A 15,229-nucleotide genomic window follows, 5' to 3' on the forward strand; every position below is an offset into this window, starting at 1 on the left:
ACCGTGAGCCATCGGCATAACCATTGTGGATTGAGGCTCCCAAGGCTGCCTGCTGAATTTGTTCAGGGCATTTGCTTGTCTTGCGGAGAATGTTGATGATGTTATCGTCCTTCCACTCAATAACTGCACGTTCGATCTGCGTCCATGTTGCGATCGTAATCCTTTTTGTAGTACTAGCTCTTGGTCCAGCTGCAGGTACAGTTCGTCTACAAACGGTCCATATCCCTGGGCAAGCTTGAGAGGCGGTACGACATGCGTACGGCATGACCAAAGCATCGACTTCCTGCACTTTAGAGAAGACTTTGCCTGACTGCACAATTCGTCTACTTACCGCTCATTCAATGAATGATCAAGCATCAACCAGGCATCGAAACAAATGTCTACCTCCTTATTTGCTCATCCTTAGCGAGTCTTCTTGGTAGGTCTTCATATAAGAACAACGGCTCTCTCGACGGTTTAGGCACGTGCTCGTTGCCCCTGACTTGTTGGCCTGTTGTACACAATTGATTTCACAGAAGAGATACCGTAAGGAATATTCTAAAAAGACACCAACTCGTGATTGCGAGGCGCTTGACAGGAGTAGTATGGGTCGTTCATTGAAAGACTATCAAGTGCAAGTCCAGCATTAGTTGTCAACCACAACGACAATATTCAACATTAAATCTCTTCGTCACGCTACGTTTCTTTGTCCAACCTTGTATCAAGATGGCCTGGAGATGGTCATGCTTGCAAAGCTTTCTTCGAGTTTGTACATGAACTTGAGCATCCGATTCATGATAACTCTCTGCTCATTCATCACCTTGGCCAGTTTTAAGATTACTGCTTCCATGTGCAATAGTCGAACAACATCCGCTTTCCACTTTCCAAAGGGCGCCATGAAATGGCCAATGATCTCTTTGAGGAGATCTTCGCGTTCGTCACCATCAAGGCACTCTCGCCCAAGAAAATATCGAGGATGATATGCTTGGGCTATATAAATTTCATTACCCTCATGTCGAAAAGGCATAACCAGTTTTTGCTTTGCATTTGAGGTGGTTGAACCGAGCCTTTCCACAAAGCTGGAAGCATAGAGTCCGAAATCTCCAACCCCTTTCGTGGCACATTGGCATGAGATCAATAGTTTTGGTTTGAGAAGAAGTAAGATCGTCTCCGTCACGAGATATGCATCTCTAATAGCCTCTTCAGCAATGTGCTTGTTTCTGGCTAGCCAGAAGTCGCTGAGCAGAGGACAGACGTCCAATATAACAACGTCATCCAAAAGAAGACCTCGTGCGTGAAGGACATCTTCAAGCCATCTAAGGGTTGGACAATTGTTCACCATATCCTCAAATCCGGCAGCGTCGTGGTCCTTCACTGGATTTCGAAGTAATATCACAGGAAAGTGAGGATTGCCTTTCGTCAGTGCCATGAAATTTTCCACGGCGCGGGTTGGCAAAGTCCATTGTCGGCAGAAATCTTCGATCATCGGTCGGATAAGGGTCTCCCAGCCTGACCATGTCTCGTATCGAGCGTCGTTGAGTTGGCCATCGAGAACTTCCAGTATCCGCTCTTCATGATAGCTAACCAGTCGCGGCTGGTTGATTGTCAGCTCTTCAGTTTGTCTTAGGAGATCATCCATTGCCTGCTCGGGGATACGTGCGGTAAGTTGTGCTACTCGAAGGACAGACAACTTACGATGTTTCCCTGGCTCAATCCTTCTTAAAGACTTCCCTACCTATCAAGGCTGTTTCGTATCAATCACGCCAGATGCACATTTACATATGTCACGGAGAGGTTTGCCCAATCACAGAGGTGTGATGCTACTCGCAACACATGCAGATGCAGAAAAAACTACCTATACCGTGCAGTACCCTGATCGAAGGCATCTCACGTGCTAACCGGTGACCACAATTGACCTCGAATTCGCCAGTCATGCATAGTCTTGCATGGATCTGCCACTTGCATCAGGCAAGATCGTTGACCCAGTGAAGAGCCAGTGTAGGGCGCAGCCAACCATACACATCCACGTCGCCCGAACAGCACATCCATCTATGCAGAGTAGCATGGTTCGGAAGATCAATACGCTGGCCCAAACATTTTCGTTGAGAGGTTGAAAGCGGCATATGCAGCCCACACGAAACAAGAGGCGTTGATTGCGAGCATCAATACAACCTATGAGTTAATCTTGCTTGTTGTCTGGTGGAAGTCAGCCTACATCACCTGCTTCTTCATTTGTACTTACAAGCTTGACGGTGTCGTATACCTGCTGAAGACATAGAACCTCAAATCCCGAATTTCAGCCGGAACATACAGTATGTGCTACTTGTCTAGGAAAACCAGAAGGAAGAGACGATAGTTATCTTGTTTCCCACCAGTAAGATTTCAACTTTCGATATGATGAGTATACATCTATTATAATGCTTTGCGTCCAATTTGAGTCGATAAAAATTTTGCCCCTATCCGGTACAAACAGCCCTCGATATTCTAATCATACCCATTTGAACTCCAGCAAATGCAAGCAAAGGCAAGATCGACAAACTCGACGCCATGCCATGTCCTCCTTTTTCCATGCAGCGCCATGAGAGATAAGACAAACAAATTGTCCTTAATTACAAGTTGATGGTGGCGGTGACGTTGTGCTACCACCAGCAGCCAACTCAGCAGTGACCTTATTGACACATTCAGTGTAAGGATCACCCGCAATACCCAAGCACTTGAGATACTCCTCCCTGTCAACATGGCACTGGATTCGACTTCTGCCCAAATCCAGCAGACCCGGCTGTCCAGTTGTCACCCAGGTGTTGAGATCGGGCGCCTCGCGAATCACGCGTCCATATAGGTCGCCGTTATCATTGTTCTGAAACGAGCAGAAAGCAGGTAAGCCGTCGGTGTAGCTCACGAGATGGGCTGATGTCACGTAGAAGTGTCCGTCGCGAGAATCGATGCCGGTATAGGCGAAGATAGCGTTGACGTCGTCGGCTAGGTTGTCGGTGCATAGGGTGACTTGTGCAGAGGTATGGGCGTCCTGGTTCATGAGCAGGATGGTGGCTTCAGGTCCAGGGCAGGCTCGTTTTGACAATGGGTTTGGGAGAGTTGCTAGAGGAGCTGCTAGAGCAGATGCTGCGAACAAGGCGGAAGTTGTGAAGGCCTTCATGGTTTAACTTATTGGTAAAGTGGTGCGAATGGGCTAGACTTTCCGAGATTGTAATGAGCTTGCTGGTTTGGTCGAAGCTAGTGTTGTGATGTGGTATTGCGAGATGAAGCGGGTCATGCTCATGGATATATACATTTCTCGAAGCGAACAATTGATAATTTTGGACATTTTGGAGTTACAGCCTAAACAGCTTTTCGAAATCTATTGTACACACAGCTGAAACTGGTACATGAGCTCAGGTCATGCAACACTGCTGTACCACCAGAAGAGAGTTCGTAGTAGGCCGGTAGCGGTACAAGACAAATGGCTGTAGTGAGCATTGCGATGAAAGTAGCTCGTGGAAATGGAAGTGGTGGTGGCGCAGCATCTTATTTGTTATAGGCCCGGGCACTTTTGTAAGTATTGGCAGCTCTGAGTCCTCCGCCAAGTAGCCTCAGCTTGGAGGATTAAAACAGAAACACCGTTTGCCAAGACAGCACTTGATATCGGTAAAGCTTCTAGCTTGACCGTGGAAGCTTTCGCACACTCCCTAACGTCTCGACGAAATACTGTAGATCACAATATGGTACAGCATAACCATGAGGACGCGCAGTCAGAGCATTAGAAGAAGATTGACGCCTTGGGTGTTGCAGTATAGGCACGATATTGAGCCCTTCAACGCGATGCCTACGATCTCATCGTCGGCAAACATGCACGAAGAAAGAGCGATCGTTGAAGTCGTTGCTGGGATGTGATTTACTCGTCGCACAAGGTTTGCCGACGACTCCTGCCAATCAAGCTCGGCTTTGCATGGAGCGGCTCGCAATAGTTCTGCTATTGCGGGGTGACCTGGCTCTGTCACTACCTGAGAGCTGTGTTCCCCCGACAATACTGATATTAGCATGTATACGAGTCTCAGCTGCTAGAAGCTTGTAATATTTGACTAGGTAGCCGAAACAGGCTGACTATGTCTCTCTATTTGTACAGTCACACCTCGGCTTACATGCGATCCACAAAGTCTTGCTGTCTGGATAGGTGGGACCTGCCTCTGAAGGTCGAGCTTGTTACCACATACGCAAGCACACACTTGCAGACAAACAAGCAGGTAATCGACAACATCTCAGCTGTTGCGAGTCCTTGATCGTCTATTAGCTCACTCGATGCATGCCACGCTAGCTGGTCGACATAGGCTGATGACCGAGACACAAAATCCACAGTCAAGGCTACACGAGTAGAACAACCTTTGTCACAGCAATCGAGGTATCTTGGCGATGAGCAAAGCGCCAACCTACAAGCAGTCTGGATCAGAAAAATAAAGCATCCTGTCAAATTTGTACTTGTCCTCGAGCATTTCTAGGTGAAAGGTGTCGCGCCCTAGTCGCATTGGTTGATCCGATTCGCTTCTCAGTAATGAGGATATGCACGACGATCGGGAGCAGGGTGTATGCGATCGATCAGTCTTGAATTTGGTATGCTTCGGGCACTTAGGAACGAGATACAATGCTTCATGTCGTAGGCACAATGCATGCTCACACCTTCTGCTGTGACGAGTCCAGGCTCCTTGAGGAAAGCCAAAAAGCAAAGTTTTAAACAGGTCCTTCTTCCGCTCTTCATGAAATACCATAGATGTTTTGGCGGTTTTCTGATGAGGCTAGCTTCCTGGAATTCGAAAGCGTACCGAATAGTGTTGTGTTGGACCTGTAGATACTTACGTGTTCATCGTGATCGAGTCGTAGTCCGCAAAGCCACTTCCAACTTGTTTTCTGACTTCCGCCAAGAATTCCGTTGATATGACTGCCCGCGATGTCAAAGTCGAGTTCCTCAGGACGAGGTCGGGAAAATTTAGACCGTGATAGACTCGCCTAAGTTTCTCGCATATCCAGAAGTGATAAGTCGCCTTCAACTCGTCCTACATCTTCGGGAATACACTCGCGGTACCTTCAATGATGTTGGTCTTACATTACTCAGACAGGTAATCTGAATGACAGAACAGGATAATCATCATTTCTGGAGCGGAAAGTGAGACATTGGTGACGGCGGAAAACCCGCAAGTACGTCGGAAATGTACACCGGCGAGGCGCTAATGGGAAGTTGGGATCCACATGAAACAACAGTCAAGTGTTGTATCAGCGATCTTCCCCTTCACATGATCGCTCTGTGACTTGCACCATCGTGTCCCGTCTTGCCGAAGTCGATGTTGCTGTCGAAAACGAACAAAGTGTGCCGACACTAGCAGGGGGGCCTGTTCAAGACTGGTCCATATGTCGACAACAAGATTGCTGGTTAGACCTATTCCTTCAAGGCGCAAACCGGCCAATCACAGCACGTAGCCGGAGTTAAATGCCGGAAATGCCTGCAAATCGGGAGCAGTCCTGTATTCACTGCACCATCGTTGTTTCTTGTGGCTGCGTTGCCTGCTATGACGTGTTTGGTACAACATTAAATACCTGGCCAGTTCTGTCTATTGCAATCTATTTTATAGCATGATACTCCGCCTGTGCAGTAAAGAGCCTAGAGTTCACAACTTGGAACGTATACCCTCAAGCCGAAACTTGACATCCTTGAGTGCTTTGGTTTGAGGCTTCCAGTCGTCAAATTCCTTGAGTAACTCGGACGCCTCTTGTTGTAGATCAGATTTTACAAAGTCTTCCTCTAATATACCTCTCATTGCAAATGGTAGTATGTACGGGTTGCTCCCAGAAGAATCTATATTGCGCTTCGTGATATGCACACCCGGTATGCTGGTCGTGTTCAGTGCAAAAGTAACAGCAAGATCGTAAATGGCATCGTCTTCATAGATGCGCGAGTGCCCTTCACCAGTGTAAAGGCTGCCAGCAAGTGGTGCAGACAACTCTTTAATCAGACCATGGTCCTGGATACCGACATTGCGTAACTTGAGGGCCAGGGCGACGAGATGAGAGATGAAGCTTGGCGCATGCAGGCGGGAGTCGATTGACACCGCACGGAAGATGTGTGGGTGTGACACAGGTGCGAACATGGACGACTCCATTGATACCAGTTGATCATCAATGCTACCCGTCAGAGTTAACCTGGCCCCAAATTTGAGAACTTCGTCAAGAGCAGCCAAGTAGTCAGTGGACACTTTGCTGCTGGGATCAGCAAATTCGAAAAGTTCACCAGCAGAGCCACTTATCCAACGCGACTTGAATTCTGCGAAAGGGCCCATGTTGACACCGGCCATGGCACAGATGCCGACACGAGCATTACTACTGATGCAGCCAAAGTGTATCAGCTTCGCGACAAGCATGACTGCAACGGGCACACCCTGACTGTGGCAAGAGACCATGACAAAGTCTGACTTGCGAATCTCCTCAATCCAATTGAGCAAGAGCTTCCACAGCAGGTCAAGTCTCTCCAGAATCTTGCCTTCTCCTTCGAGTGCTGCAGTCTTGATGTTGCATTCATACCCCTTAGCTTTCGTGTAGCGCTTGATCGATTTGGCCGCCATGTCGGCGAACTTGATAGACGTGCCGGTTGGACGACCAAGGACGGATTGAATCAGTGGTGCCGGAAAATAGCCATGAACTCCGATGGCCAAGGCATTTTTAACCCTTGGAGGATCTTTGACGAGGTTCAGGTGTTTGAGCTCAGGCTCATCTGAGGTATAGAACAAACGTGTTAGTCGTTCGAGTAGCGAGGGGTCTTCGGGTAATTTCAATGTATCATACAAGGACGGTAGCAGTAAGTGCTCGTATATCCTTTTTGCAGGCACAACTGTCGCAGGCTTAGATGTCTCGGCGTCCGCTGGGGCTATTGCAGTAGCTGACGCTTCCTTATTCTCGGCTTTGGTAGTCTGCACGACTGCTCCAGAATCAGTCTGTTTCAGATCGGACGAAGTCTTCGTGTTTGGCCTGACTTTCTTATCCTTCTGAAGAGTCGAATTCTCCTTTGAACTACTCGAACCTAACGAAGTGCGCTTCGCTGGTTTCTGCATATCAATGGAAGTTCGTCTAGGCTTGTTCTCTGATTCCGTATTTGCCACAGCGAGCTCGCCTTCGCGTGGTGCATCCTTCAAAGATTGAATTTCTGCGCCTTTGTCCCGCGACCAAAAGACCCATGCAGATGATTTGCCTGCGTTACTAGGTTGAGGAGGTGGGATTGAGGATTCTGTAGTGGTTGTGGCGCTGCTCGACTCCGCAGGTTCCGGTCCCTGAACCACAGCTGTAGCTAGACTGGGTGTCGTATCCGGTAGTGGTTGCGCCTTAACGTCTTTGAGAGGCGAAGCAATATTTGGCGCAGATTGTGCAGCAGAGGCATTGTTCCACAATGGGAGCCAGCTCCGCCTTTGCGCGGATGTGCTAGACTGTACCTGATTCTTATCGAGCCCAGATGGCCCAGGTTGTGCGGATTGTATACTGTCTGACTGCGGCTGCGAAGCCTCTTCTGTTTGAGGCTTGACCTTTAGGCTCGACGCGTTAAAAGGGTTCGACTGAACTATTTCTTGGTCGTTCTGTAGGCTGGCCGTTTGTGAAGGTTCTATTTGAGTATCGTTACCACCAGCAAGCCATCCTATCCACGAGACGGACGCAATCGTTGTAGACTCTGTAGCTGGCATTTTCGTATCGCTAGTTGGTGGTATGTCTTTGTTCTTGTACAAAGATGAGCTTGTTTCAGCCGCTGTCTCTTGCTTTCCCTTGAATTTCGTGCGAGGCTCCGGCACAACCTTTACTTCTGGGTTGGTAGCTGGCTTCGAAGCAGGCTCTTCCTTCAATGGCTGCATTGCTTCCGGTACAGCATGATCTTTCGTTGCCATGGCTTGAACAGGTAAAGCTTTGCTTGAGGTCGGTTTACTCAAGATCAAAGCAAGTGAAGACTTCCTCGATACAGTACGGACAGGCCTGACCTTGTCCTTCAATATCGTTGCAGTTTCCGCAGCTGCGTTACTCGCGGACGATATGGTGTCCCTTGCAACTTGTGTTATTGGGGCTGATTTGCGTGGCCATGTTCTGCTATACCAGGATGACGACGAGCTTGTGCCTGTGCCATCTCGAGCAGGACTAGGTGAAGACGTGCTTGGTGATGGCGGTAGAGGAACTGCTATAGCTGATAGTGGTTGATCGTCTGCTGGTAAGGTTTTCTGTCGTTTTGGCGATCTGTTGCTAGGCGCCATGTCCGGATTTTAGGGTGGTGCCATAGTCATAGCCAGGTGAGGTAGACATTGAAGCATGACTTCACAGATCACCATCGCTGCCTTGCTAGTACGAGCAGAAGGCTGGGTATATGTTCCACGTGGCAGTCACGACCGACGTCATCATTTAGTGCCTAAGGCCTCAGTTTGGGGCTGCACCTACCGTCCAAAAAAAAAGTCCCAGATTGAAGTGCATTGACACCAATATGCCATTCTCTGCGCTTTGCCAAACCTCCTTATAAGTCATGGCTAAAGTAGCAAAGCCGAAGAGGGAGCCACTGAGTACGTCGCGTTCTCGGTAATCAGTGTCGACTTACTAATGCATGTCACCAGCCAATCCACGTTCCAGAGCAGCCAGACGAGCGACTTCACCATCCATTAATACAGACAAGTCACTGAAGGAAGCACCGCGCGCTGCGGAAACCACCCCTATACTAGCTGCATACAAGGGAGCAGGTATACACAAGAAGGCCAAGAAGAAGCAATTGTCCCATGCTCAGCGGCAGCGGCAGGAAAAAGTTCTACAAAAGGCCGAAGCCGTGCACGATATACTTGAGTCAAAACGTGCAGATGCGTCGTCAAGACTGAAGAGACGGCAAGGAAGACGAGCGCTATGGGACGACATCAACGATACGAGTACTGAAGAGGTTCGAAAGGCCATCAAGGCGCCTGGCCGTTTCGATACGCTGGACGACGGAGAAGATGCAGTCAAGGACGATATCCAGCCCTTCCACGGCGAGACTGAGATCAAGGTCATTGCTGGAGTACAGGTACCTACGTTTGCTACCGGGCAGAGTATGAGCCTGACCATGGGCCCAACCCTATTCGCGAGTTCCAAGAAGCCTGGCACATTTGGTACGGCCCCCAAACCTGAAAACACAAACGGTACAGCGGCGGCTGGACCGGCGCCCACGAACGAAGCTGCCGCAGATGCCACATTAGTCGCAACGTCAGAAAAACCAATCACTGCAATTCCAGTCTCAGCAGATGCGGTCCAATCGAGCGACGCGAACCCACAAGAAGCAGTTGATGAGATCACTTGAAGCTGTTGATGTCGTATTGATGCTCTACCTTCGTGGTCGCAATTGTGTGATCATCCGTTCAACTTCTGTCAATTGAGGTCCACTCGCCTTGTCTCGAAGCTGCTGAAGGGTGTTCATATCCTTTGCCTTCAGTGCTTCTTCTCCAGCTTTACTAACCATACCGCACTTCACCCACATCTCTACACGCTCTGCTGGCTTCAATGTAGTGCACTTGGGAACGAACGATGAGGCGAGTCGAGTATTGCCCGCAGAGAGAACCTCATTGTAGAAAGGCTAAGAGTGGTTAGCGATATTCTCAGCAGGAAAGGTCGACCACTTACCTCCCATCCAATTGGCGACTTTCGGTTCTTGCCAATTTCTTCGACATCACCCCACAACCGTGCTGCTACAAGAGCTCGTAGACGAACCCACCACCACGTCTTCTCAGGAACCTTGAATTCACTCCGAACCCTGTCAGCTCGTTTGCTATATCCGGACCTTATCAGTTGGAACATTGTCTCATTCACACTCAGTCCAACATAACTTCCGCTGTTATCGGTAATGTCCTTGTCGAACGATTCCTGCATCTTGAGCAATACTGTCGCTTCTGCCAAAGACTTTGTGTGCATCACAGCATTCGGGTCCTTAGCATCGGTCAGAAGTCGACTGGCCAATTTCAACTTGTCCACCACAGCTTGAGTCTGTGGTTGGTCCATTGCCTCTTCCAACAGTAGGTCTGAGCCGTCCACTGGTCGATCATCCTGGTAATACATATCCTTGAGCAGCTCCTTGTCCTGTGAATGTGCCGATTGCTCAATAAGCTGTGCGGCTTGTGCTCTGCTAGCCACCAAGCGGAAGAAGGTTGCTATCGGCATCTTCTGCTTCAGGTGTAATAGCACGAACATAATGAGATCTGGATCACCAGATTCAACAGCTTTGTCAACCGCCACTTCGTCCTCTTCCATAGCGAGTAGCAACGGGACTTGCTTGCCTGCTCGAGGCTCGTGATTGAGTAGTGACGTTGCGAGATTGCCTCGGCCCTCATCGTATGCTGCTCGAGCAATAGCTTCGAAAGAGATGTCTGACTTCCCCTTAAGACGTTCGACCACTACGTCTCGAATACTCTCGTCATCTCCACTCGCTGCTTTGACCTTCTGACTCGCCCAGTGTACGTAGATCTTGTTCAAGGGCAATCTCAAAAACTCCGCCAGCTTTATCGCAAGTAGATATTCTCTCCTGTATATTAATCGCGCAATCAGTCTGTCTGGTCTTAGCTGATTGTACTGCGTCAGTGTCAGTGGTAAACCGATTGTGTGATCTCTAACGGCATTAAGCACTCGTAATGTCTCACACATCTCCACGAACTCATCACTGCTGTACAATTCGATGACTGATTTGCCAAAGGAAGCTGCTCGTAGTAATTGTTTTTGTAATGCATGGTCAAACTCTTGCCCGGCTGCTCGAATACACGTTTCCACTGCCTCTGGTAAACTGCTCTTGATTCGCTGAATGTTCTCATCCGCTTTGGGTGATTTCTTCTCAAGCAATTCGATAGAATCATACAAGACTGGCGAAGGTGATGTCGCGCCCAGCTTGAATACCTCTTCGGACTCATCGGGCACTTTCTGCAGGAACTCGCAGGTTTCGGAAGTCAGTAGTCGGATGCCATCGATGTCAGGCAGGACATGCACAATATCGTCGTAGTAGTACTTCGCAGCTGCACCGTTGGGGCCGACCATGTGTATCTCGTCTTCCCAAGCTAGGACGACTGAGTCGTTCCCGCACCAGTAGATGTGTTTCGGGGTTGTCTTGGCTTTCGAGTCGTATTCACTGTATTTATTTTGAAAATCGCTTCCGACGACCCAGACTCGTCCATCTTCTGTATAGAGTGCTGCAAATCGTCCATTGGGTGAGACGCTGACATGTTTAAAAGGGCCGTCGGTCAAGCCTCGATCCTCGGTCTCGCTTACGTCGACCACGAAGATCGTTTGTTGCATGGCGAGCAGCACTTCCACAGATCGGCTCATGGTGTAGGCTGGTGGTATCAGGCTCCAGGCATGAACCTCGCCCTCGGGTACGGCAGCGAGAGCTCTAGGTCGTGGCTCGTCGAACGAGCTGACTGCAACGAGAGCATTGTTCTTCAATAGCGCCACGAATCCATGGCTCCAGAATCGTACACTATGCACACCATACTCTTCCGCTCCATGACCCAAGCTGAAAGGTGCAAAGTCCCCATGAAGGCCCGAATAGACATGGAATGTCCCATCTTCGCTGACAACCAGTAAGCGCTCATCCTCACTCCATCCCAGTCCTTTGATCGTGCCTTTTTCCCAGTTAATCCTACTAATCAGCTTACCCGCACAGCTGTAAACATCAATACTGGATTTATTTGCGACATTACTACGATAGCGCGTGATTTTCGTAGTGTCGCGGTAGAGTGCTAGAGCACCAGAAAAGGGCGCACCCGAGACGACATATTCTGAAAGATCGAGGTCGGGGTCGAAGATGGATGTGTAGAGAGATATCTTGCGGTAGAATTCAGTGCCGATTTTCTCCCAGCCGGCTCTGGGGTTGGTACTGGTCATGACATCTGGTGTTGAGGATTTGTTCTCCTTGCTGATACGTGCTCAAATCTCGATGGACGATGTTAAAGCGAAAAGCTCATACGATTGTTGCTTGCCATCGTTGTAGTGAGCTGAAGCTGACGATTAATGGAAGTTGCCGCTGTTGTTCTTCGAGCTCCTGCCATGACGAAATCCGTGGGTGCCTTGCTGCCTAGATTTTAGGCGCGAATCCATGAAATAGGCACCTGGCATTGCAACTTTAGGCATGACTTACAGGCACAGCCATATACAATTCTGCCTCGAGAAGAGGCTAAGCTCAATTCCTTGGCACAAATCTCTAGGAAAAATAGCAAACACGACGCGAAGTACTGATCAATTTCCTTGAAACACCTGATGCTGGTCAACATCACCGTCAAGGTCGGTCATCATAACGCGATGCTAGACAGTTGCTATCAGTGAGATGTGGTTGCGCTCGCAATGGACTTCCAGACACTCCTGGATAATATCCAGGAATTGTCTGATCTCGAGCTTGGAGTGCTCCTGAGCTTGATCGCACAAGGTCATTGTCTGATGACCACGGACGACGATCTCATCGATGATCTAGCGAGCGAACTGTCTCTAATCGTATCCGAACGTTTCGGTCTATCATATGTCGTCCTGGGCCCAGAAGGTCTGACCTCAGTAGATCAGTTCGGTGAAGCTATCCTCGAACCAAAAGGCCCACAGTTCCCTGCGGAGGATGACACGCAATCTGCATCCGCCCACGCTCGTCTTGCAAGTGTTGACATTCGCGCAGCTCCTGGTCGTCATGACCAATACGACGCAGGTCTTGACAATCGTGTCGTCAAAAATGTGATTATTGCCAAAGGCTTTAATTTCGCAGATCCATACGTACAGGTTCAGGCTATCGAGCTTATCAACAATAGGAGAATGATATCTCGGACTACTGTACACGTTGTGCCAAAACAGTTTCTGTTCATTCCTGTTATCGCAGCATCGACAAAGCATATACGACTTCTGCCACATCTGAACGACCGCATCTTCATCTCGCACTACCACCTACCTGAACATGGATTCGTCAACCTGGAGGAGCTCGATCAATCAGCCGCGTCCGACGACCATTCCAGTCCTTCCAGACTCCGCTCGTCCTGGGAAACCAGTCGAACAGCATCAAGAAGCATCGCTACCATCGCCATCGATAAAATTCGTGCAATAGGTGAAGCCTGCGACATCACTCCTGAAATACGTCGCTACCTCCAAGATATCGTTACTTTCATTCGTCTCGAGCGTGGTGTGGACGGTGGCATCACACCCCGTGCAAGCACCGACTTCCTCGCCCTGGCGAAATACCTTGGCCCTCTACATAGCATCAACTTCGTGACGCCGAGCCTGGTAGCACTTGCAGCCAGAAAGATCTATTTACATCGAATTGTGATTGCAGATCCTGCGAGGGAGAGAAGCATGCAGTACGGAAGCGACTCCGCCGCCGTGATGGAGCTGTTAGACGGATTGACGCCCGAAGAAGTGATCGGGAACGTGCTGGCGACAGTACCTTGTCCAATATGATGAAGGTGATCGCTCCGACTTGATTATCGAAGCCTACGTCTTAACCTAGCACTGGACAAGCTTGTTCTCTTCGAGTAGCAGACAGTGCCTCGAGCGTTGATGTCTGCTTATCATACGTTGCAAAATACTCAACCGACATGAGCACGCTAAGACAGTCAGAACAGTAGAAAGAGTGGAAAAAGCAATATGTCTATGATGAAATCAATAACATGGTATTGGCAGTACAAAAGCGCTGCAGTTGTCGCCAAAGATATGGTATCTTGAGTTGTTTCAGCCATTAAGCATATCTCACTCGTGGCTGCCGAATGCTTCGGTGGAGATTTTGTCCTCCATCTTCCAGCACTCTACTTCAGTCAATCATCTCGGCATCATCTCCCTACTAGAATTGACTCAATCTGCTGACTAGGTCAACCTCTATCGTATCGATGTCGACATAGAATGGTTGAGTGTGCGAAATGTATTGAAACTCAGGACACTCCGCCCAGGGTATGAACTTCTCTTCAAGTTTGTCATCTCCTGTCCAACCATCGCCATAAGTCGCCAGGTACTCTTCTCGCTGTATCTTGACCTGGTCCCAGTTAGCACCGCGCCAGCAGAACGCCTCCCAAACATGATACCTGACTGTATGCACCAACTTGCGCTCTTCTACTTCAGCCGCGGATCGAGATGGCATGTCTGCATCTGCCCAACTCGGATCCAATCCATGATGATTAGCAGCTTCTGCGAAAAGGTCGAAGCCCAGTTGAACCGACGCCAGCCATCTTGTTTCGACGCCACGTCGTATTCGCAGCTCATCCAGTACATTGAGTAACGGCTGCCTGTCATAAACTACCCGCGACTTGATATGAAGGTAGATGCTGAGAGGAAGCTCGCCTCGGAATGCATCTTGGACGACCATCGGACAAGGCACAATTATCTGCTGCCCAAAGTGGTCGAGTGCTGTCTGGTGTATTCCTTGATTTAGATATCCTGCACTTTGGGCACCGTCTGCTGCATTTCTATCATACTCGATGGCCGTCTCCTGGACAATCTTAGGTTCCGGCTTGAATAACCAGCGTTGCAGGCTGGTGTTTGGATTGCTTGATTGAGGTGGGGGTGGGGATGGCCCGGCAGTGTGACTATTGCTTGGCTCTTGGGGTGATACACCACCGAGTGTCTCGGTGAGTCTGGAAAGGCTCTCGGAAAAATCCGTTGATGGTGTTGCGACATTTTCAAAGTTTGCCATGGTTGTGGTTTGTCTATTCTTTCAATGGTCACGAATATTGAGGTTCTGGCCATTCGTATCTATATCATATACTCGATCATTGCCTGCGACACAAAGCCAGGCACTCACATCAGCTTCAGCACAATACGGACAAAGCAGCAGACCCCTACCAGTCAAAGCCTCATTCCTGGGAACAAAGGCTTTACACTTACGGACCAACGTTTGTTCTATTGTGCAAGATCAATGCTATTATCCGTTGTGCCGCTGGGAACCAGAGCACTTTCATGCCCAGCCTTGTATTTGTCCTGGAGGAATCACGCAATCGACACACAGCAAACCACAAACAGAAACATACAACCAGCTACTCGAACAATCCTTTCGGCAATGTGATTCTCGATTCCAGTTCGGCCAAAGAGTGGTCGTACACCTGCTGCTGCCACAAACTCGACTCAGCAAACCTTATCAAAGGCGCAGGACATACTGATGACTGACGACGACTCGTCTGTAGAGCGCGTTGACAGATTAATCACTTACTTGAGAGGACAATTGTCGCAGACCTGGGCTGTGCCTGATGCACTCACTACACCAGGGAATCGTCCAATATATTCGGAT

General features: G+C 49.2%; 7 protein-coding genes across 7 annotated transcripts; 2 read left to right on the top strand and 5 right to left on the bottom strand.

The window, feature by feature from the left end:
* Positions 1–700: 700 nt before the first annotated feature.
* LTR64_008653 (uncharacterized protein) lies at positions 701–1,618 on the bottom strand (the record flags this gene model as incomplete). Its single annotated transcript, XM_064902964.1, has 1 exon — positions 701–1,618. One exon carries the CDS (start codon positions 1,616–1,618, stop codon positions 701–703), a length of 918 nt encoding a protein of 305 aa, XP_064750616.1.
* Positions 1,619–2,584: 966 nt separating this feature from the next.
* Positions 2,585–3,133, bottom strand: LTR64_008654 (uncharacterized protein; the record flags this gene model as incomplete). The annotated part of the gene is made up of 1 exon (XM_064902965.1): positions 2,585–3,133. One exon carries the CDS (start codon positions 3,131–3,133, stop codon positions 2,585–2,587), a length of 549 nt encoding a protein of 182 aa, XP_064750617.1.
* Positions 3,134–5,630: 2,497 nt separating this feature from the next.
* On the bottom strand, positions 5,631–7,886 carry LTR64_008655 (uncharacterized protein; the record flags this gene model as incomplete). The annotated part of the gene is made up of 2 exons (XM_064902966.1): positions 5,631–6,342; positions 6,433–7,886. The coding sequence occupies 2 exons, from the start codon at positions 7,884–7,886 to the stop codon at positions 5,631–5,633; spliced, it is 2,166 nt and encodes a 721-aa protein (XP_064750618.1).
* A 620-nt stretch (positions 7,887–8,506) lies between these two features.
* LTR64_008656 (uncharacterized protein) lies at positions 8,507–9,304 on the top strand (the record flags this gene model as incomplete). The annotated part of the gene is made up of 2 exons (XM_064902967.1): positions 8,507–8,543; positions 8,595–9,304. 2 exons carry the CDS (start codon positions 8,507–8,509, stop codon positions 9,302–9,304), a joined length of 747 nt encoding a protein of 248 aa, XP_064750619.1.
* Positions 9,305–9,328: 24 nt separating this feature from the next.
* Positions 9,329–11,868, bottom strand: vps16 (Vacuolar protein sorting-associated protein 16; the record flags this gene model as incomplete). The annotated part of the gene is made up of 2 exons (XM_064902968.1): positions 9,329–9,577; positions 9,625–11,868. 2 exons carry the CDS (start codon positions 11,866–11,868, stop codon positions 9,329–9,331), a joined length of 2,493 nt encoding a protein of 830 aa, XP_064750620.1.
* Positions 11,869–12,324: 456 nt separating this feature from the next.
* On the top strand, positions 12,325–13,413 carry LTR64_008658 (uncharacterized protein; the record flags this gene model as incomplete). Its single annotated transcript, XM_064902969.1, has 1 exon — positions 12,325–13,413. One exon carries the CDS (start codon positions 12,325–12,327, stop codon positions 13,411–13,413), a length of 1,089 nt encoding a protein of 362 aa, XP_064750621.1.
* A 379-nt stretch (positions 13,414–13,792) lies between these two features.
* On the bottom strand, positions 13,793–14,638 carry LTR64_008659 (uncharacterized protein; the record flags this gene model as incomplete). The annotated part of the gene is made up of 1 exon (XM_064902970.1): positions 13,793–14,638. One exon carries the CDS (start codon positions 14,636–14,638, stop codon positions 13,793–13,795), a length of 846 nt encoding a protein of 281 aa, XP_064750622.1.
* Positions 14,639–15,229: the final 591 nt, after the last annotated feature.

The sequence above is a fragment of the Lithohypha guttulata genome, assembly GCF_036872675.1.
Source record: "Lithohypha guttulata strain CCFEE 5908 chromosome Unknown scaffold_11, whole genome shotgun sequence".
Classification (NCBI taxonomy): Eukaryota; Fungi; Ascomycota; class Eurotiomycetes; order Chaetothyriales; family Trichomeriaceae; genus Lithohypha; species Lithohypha guttulata.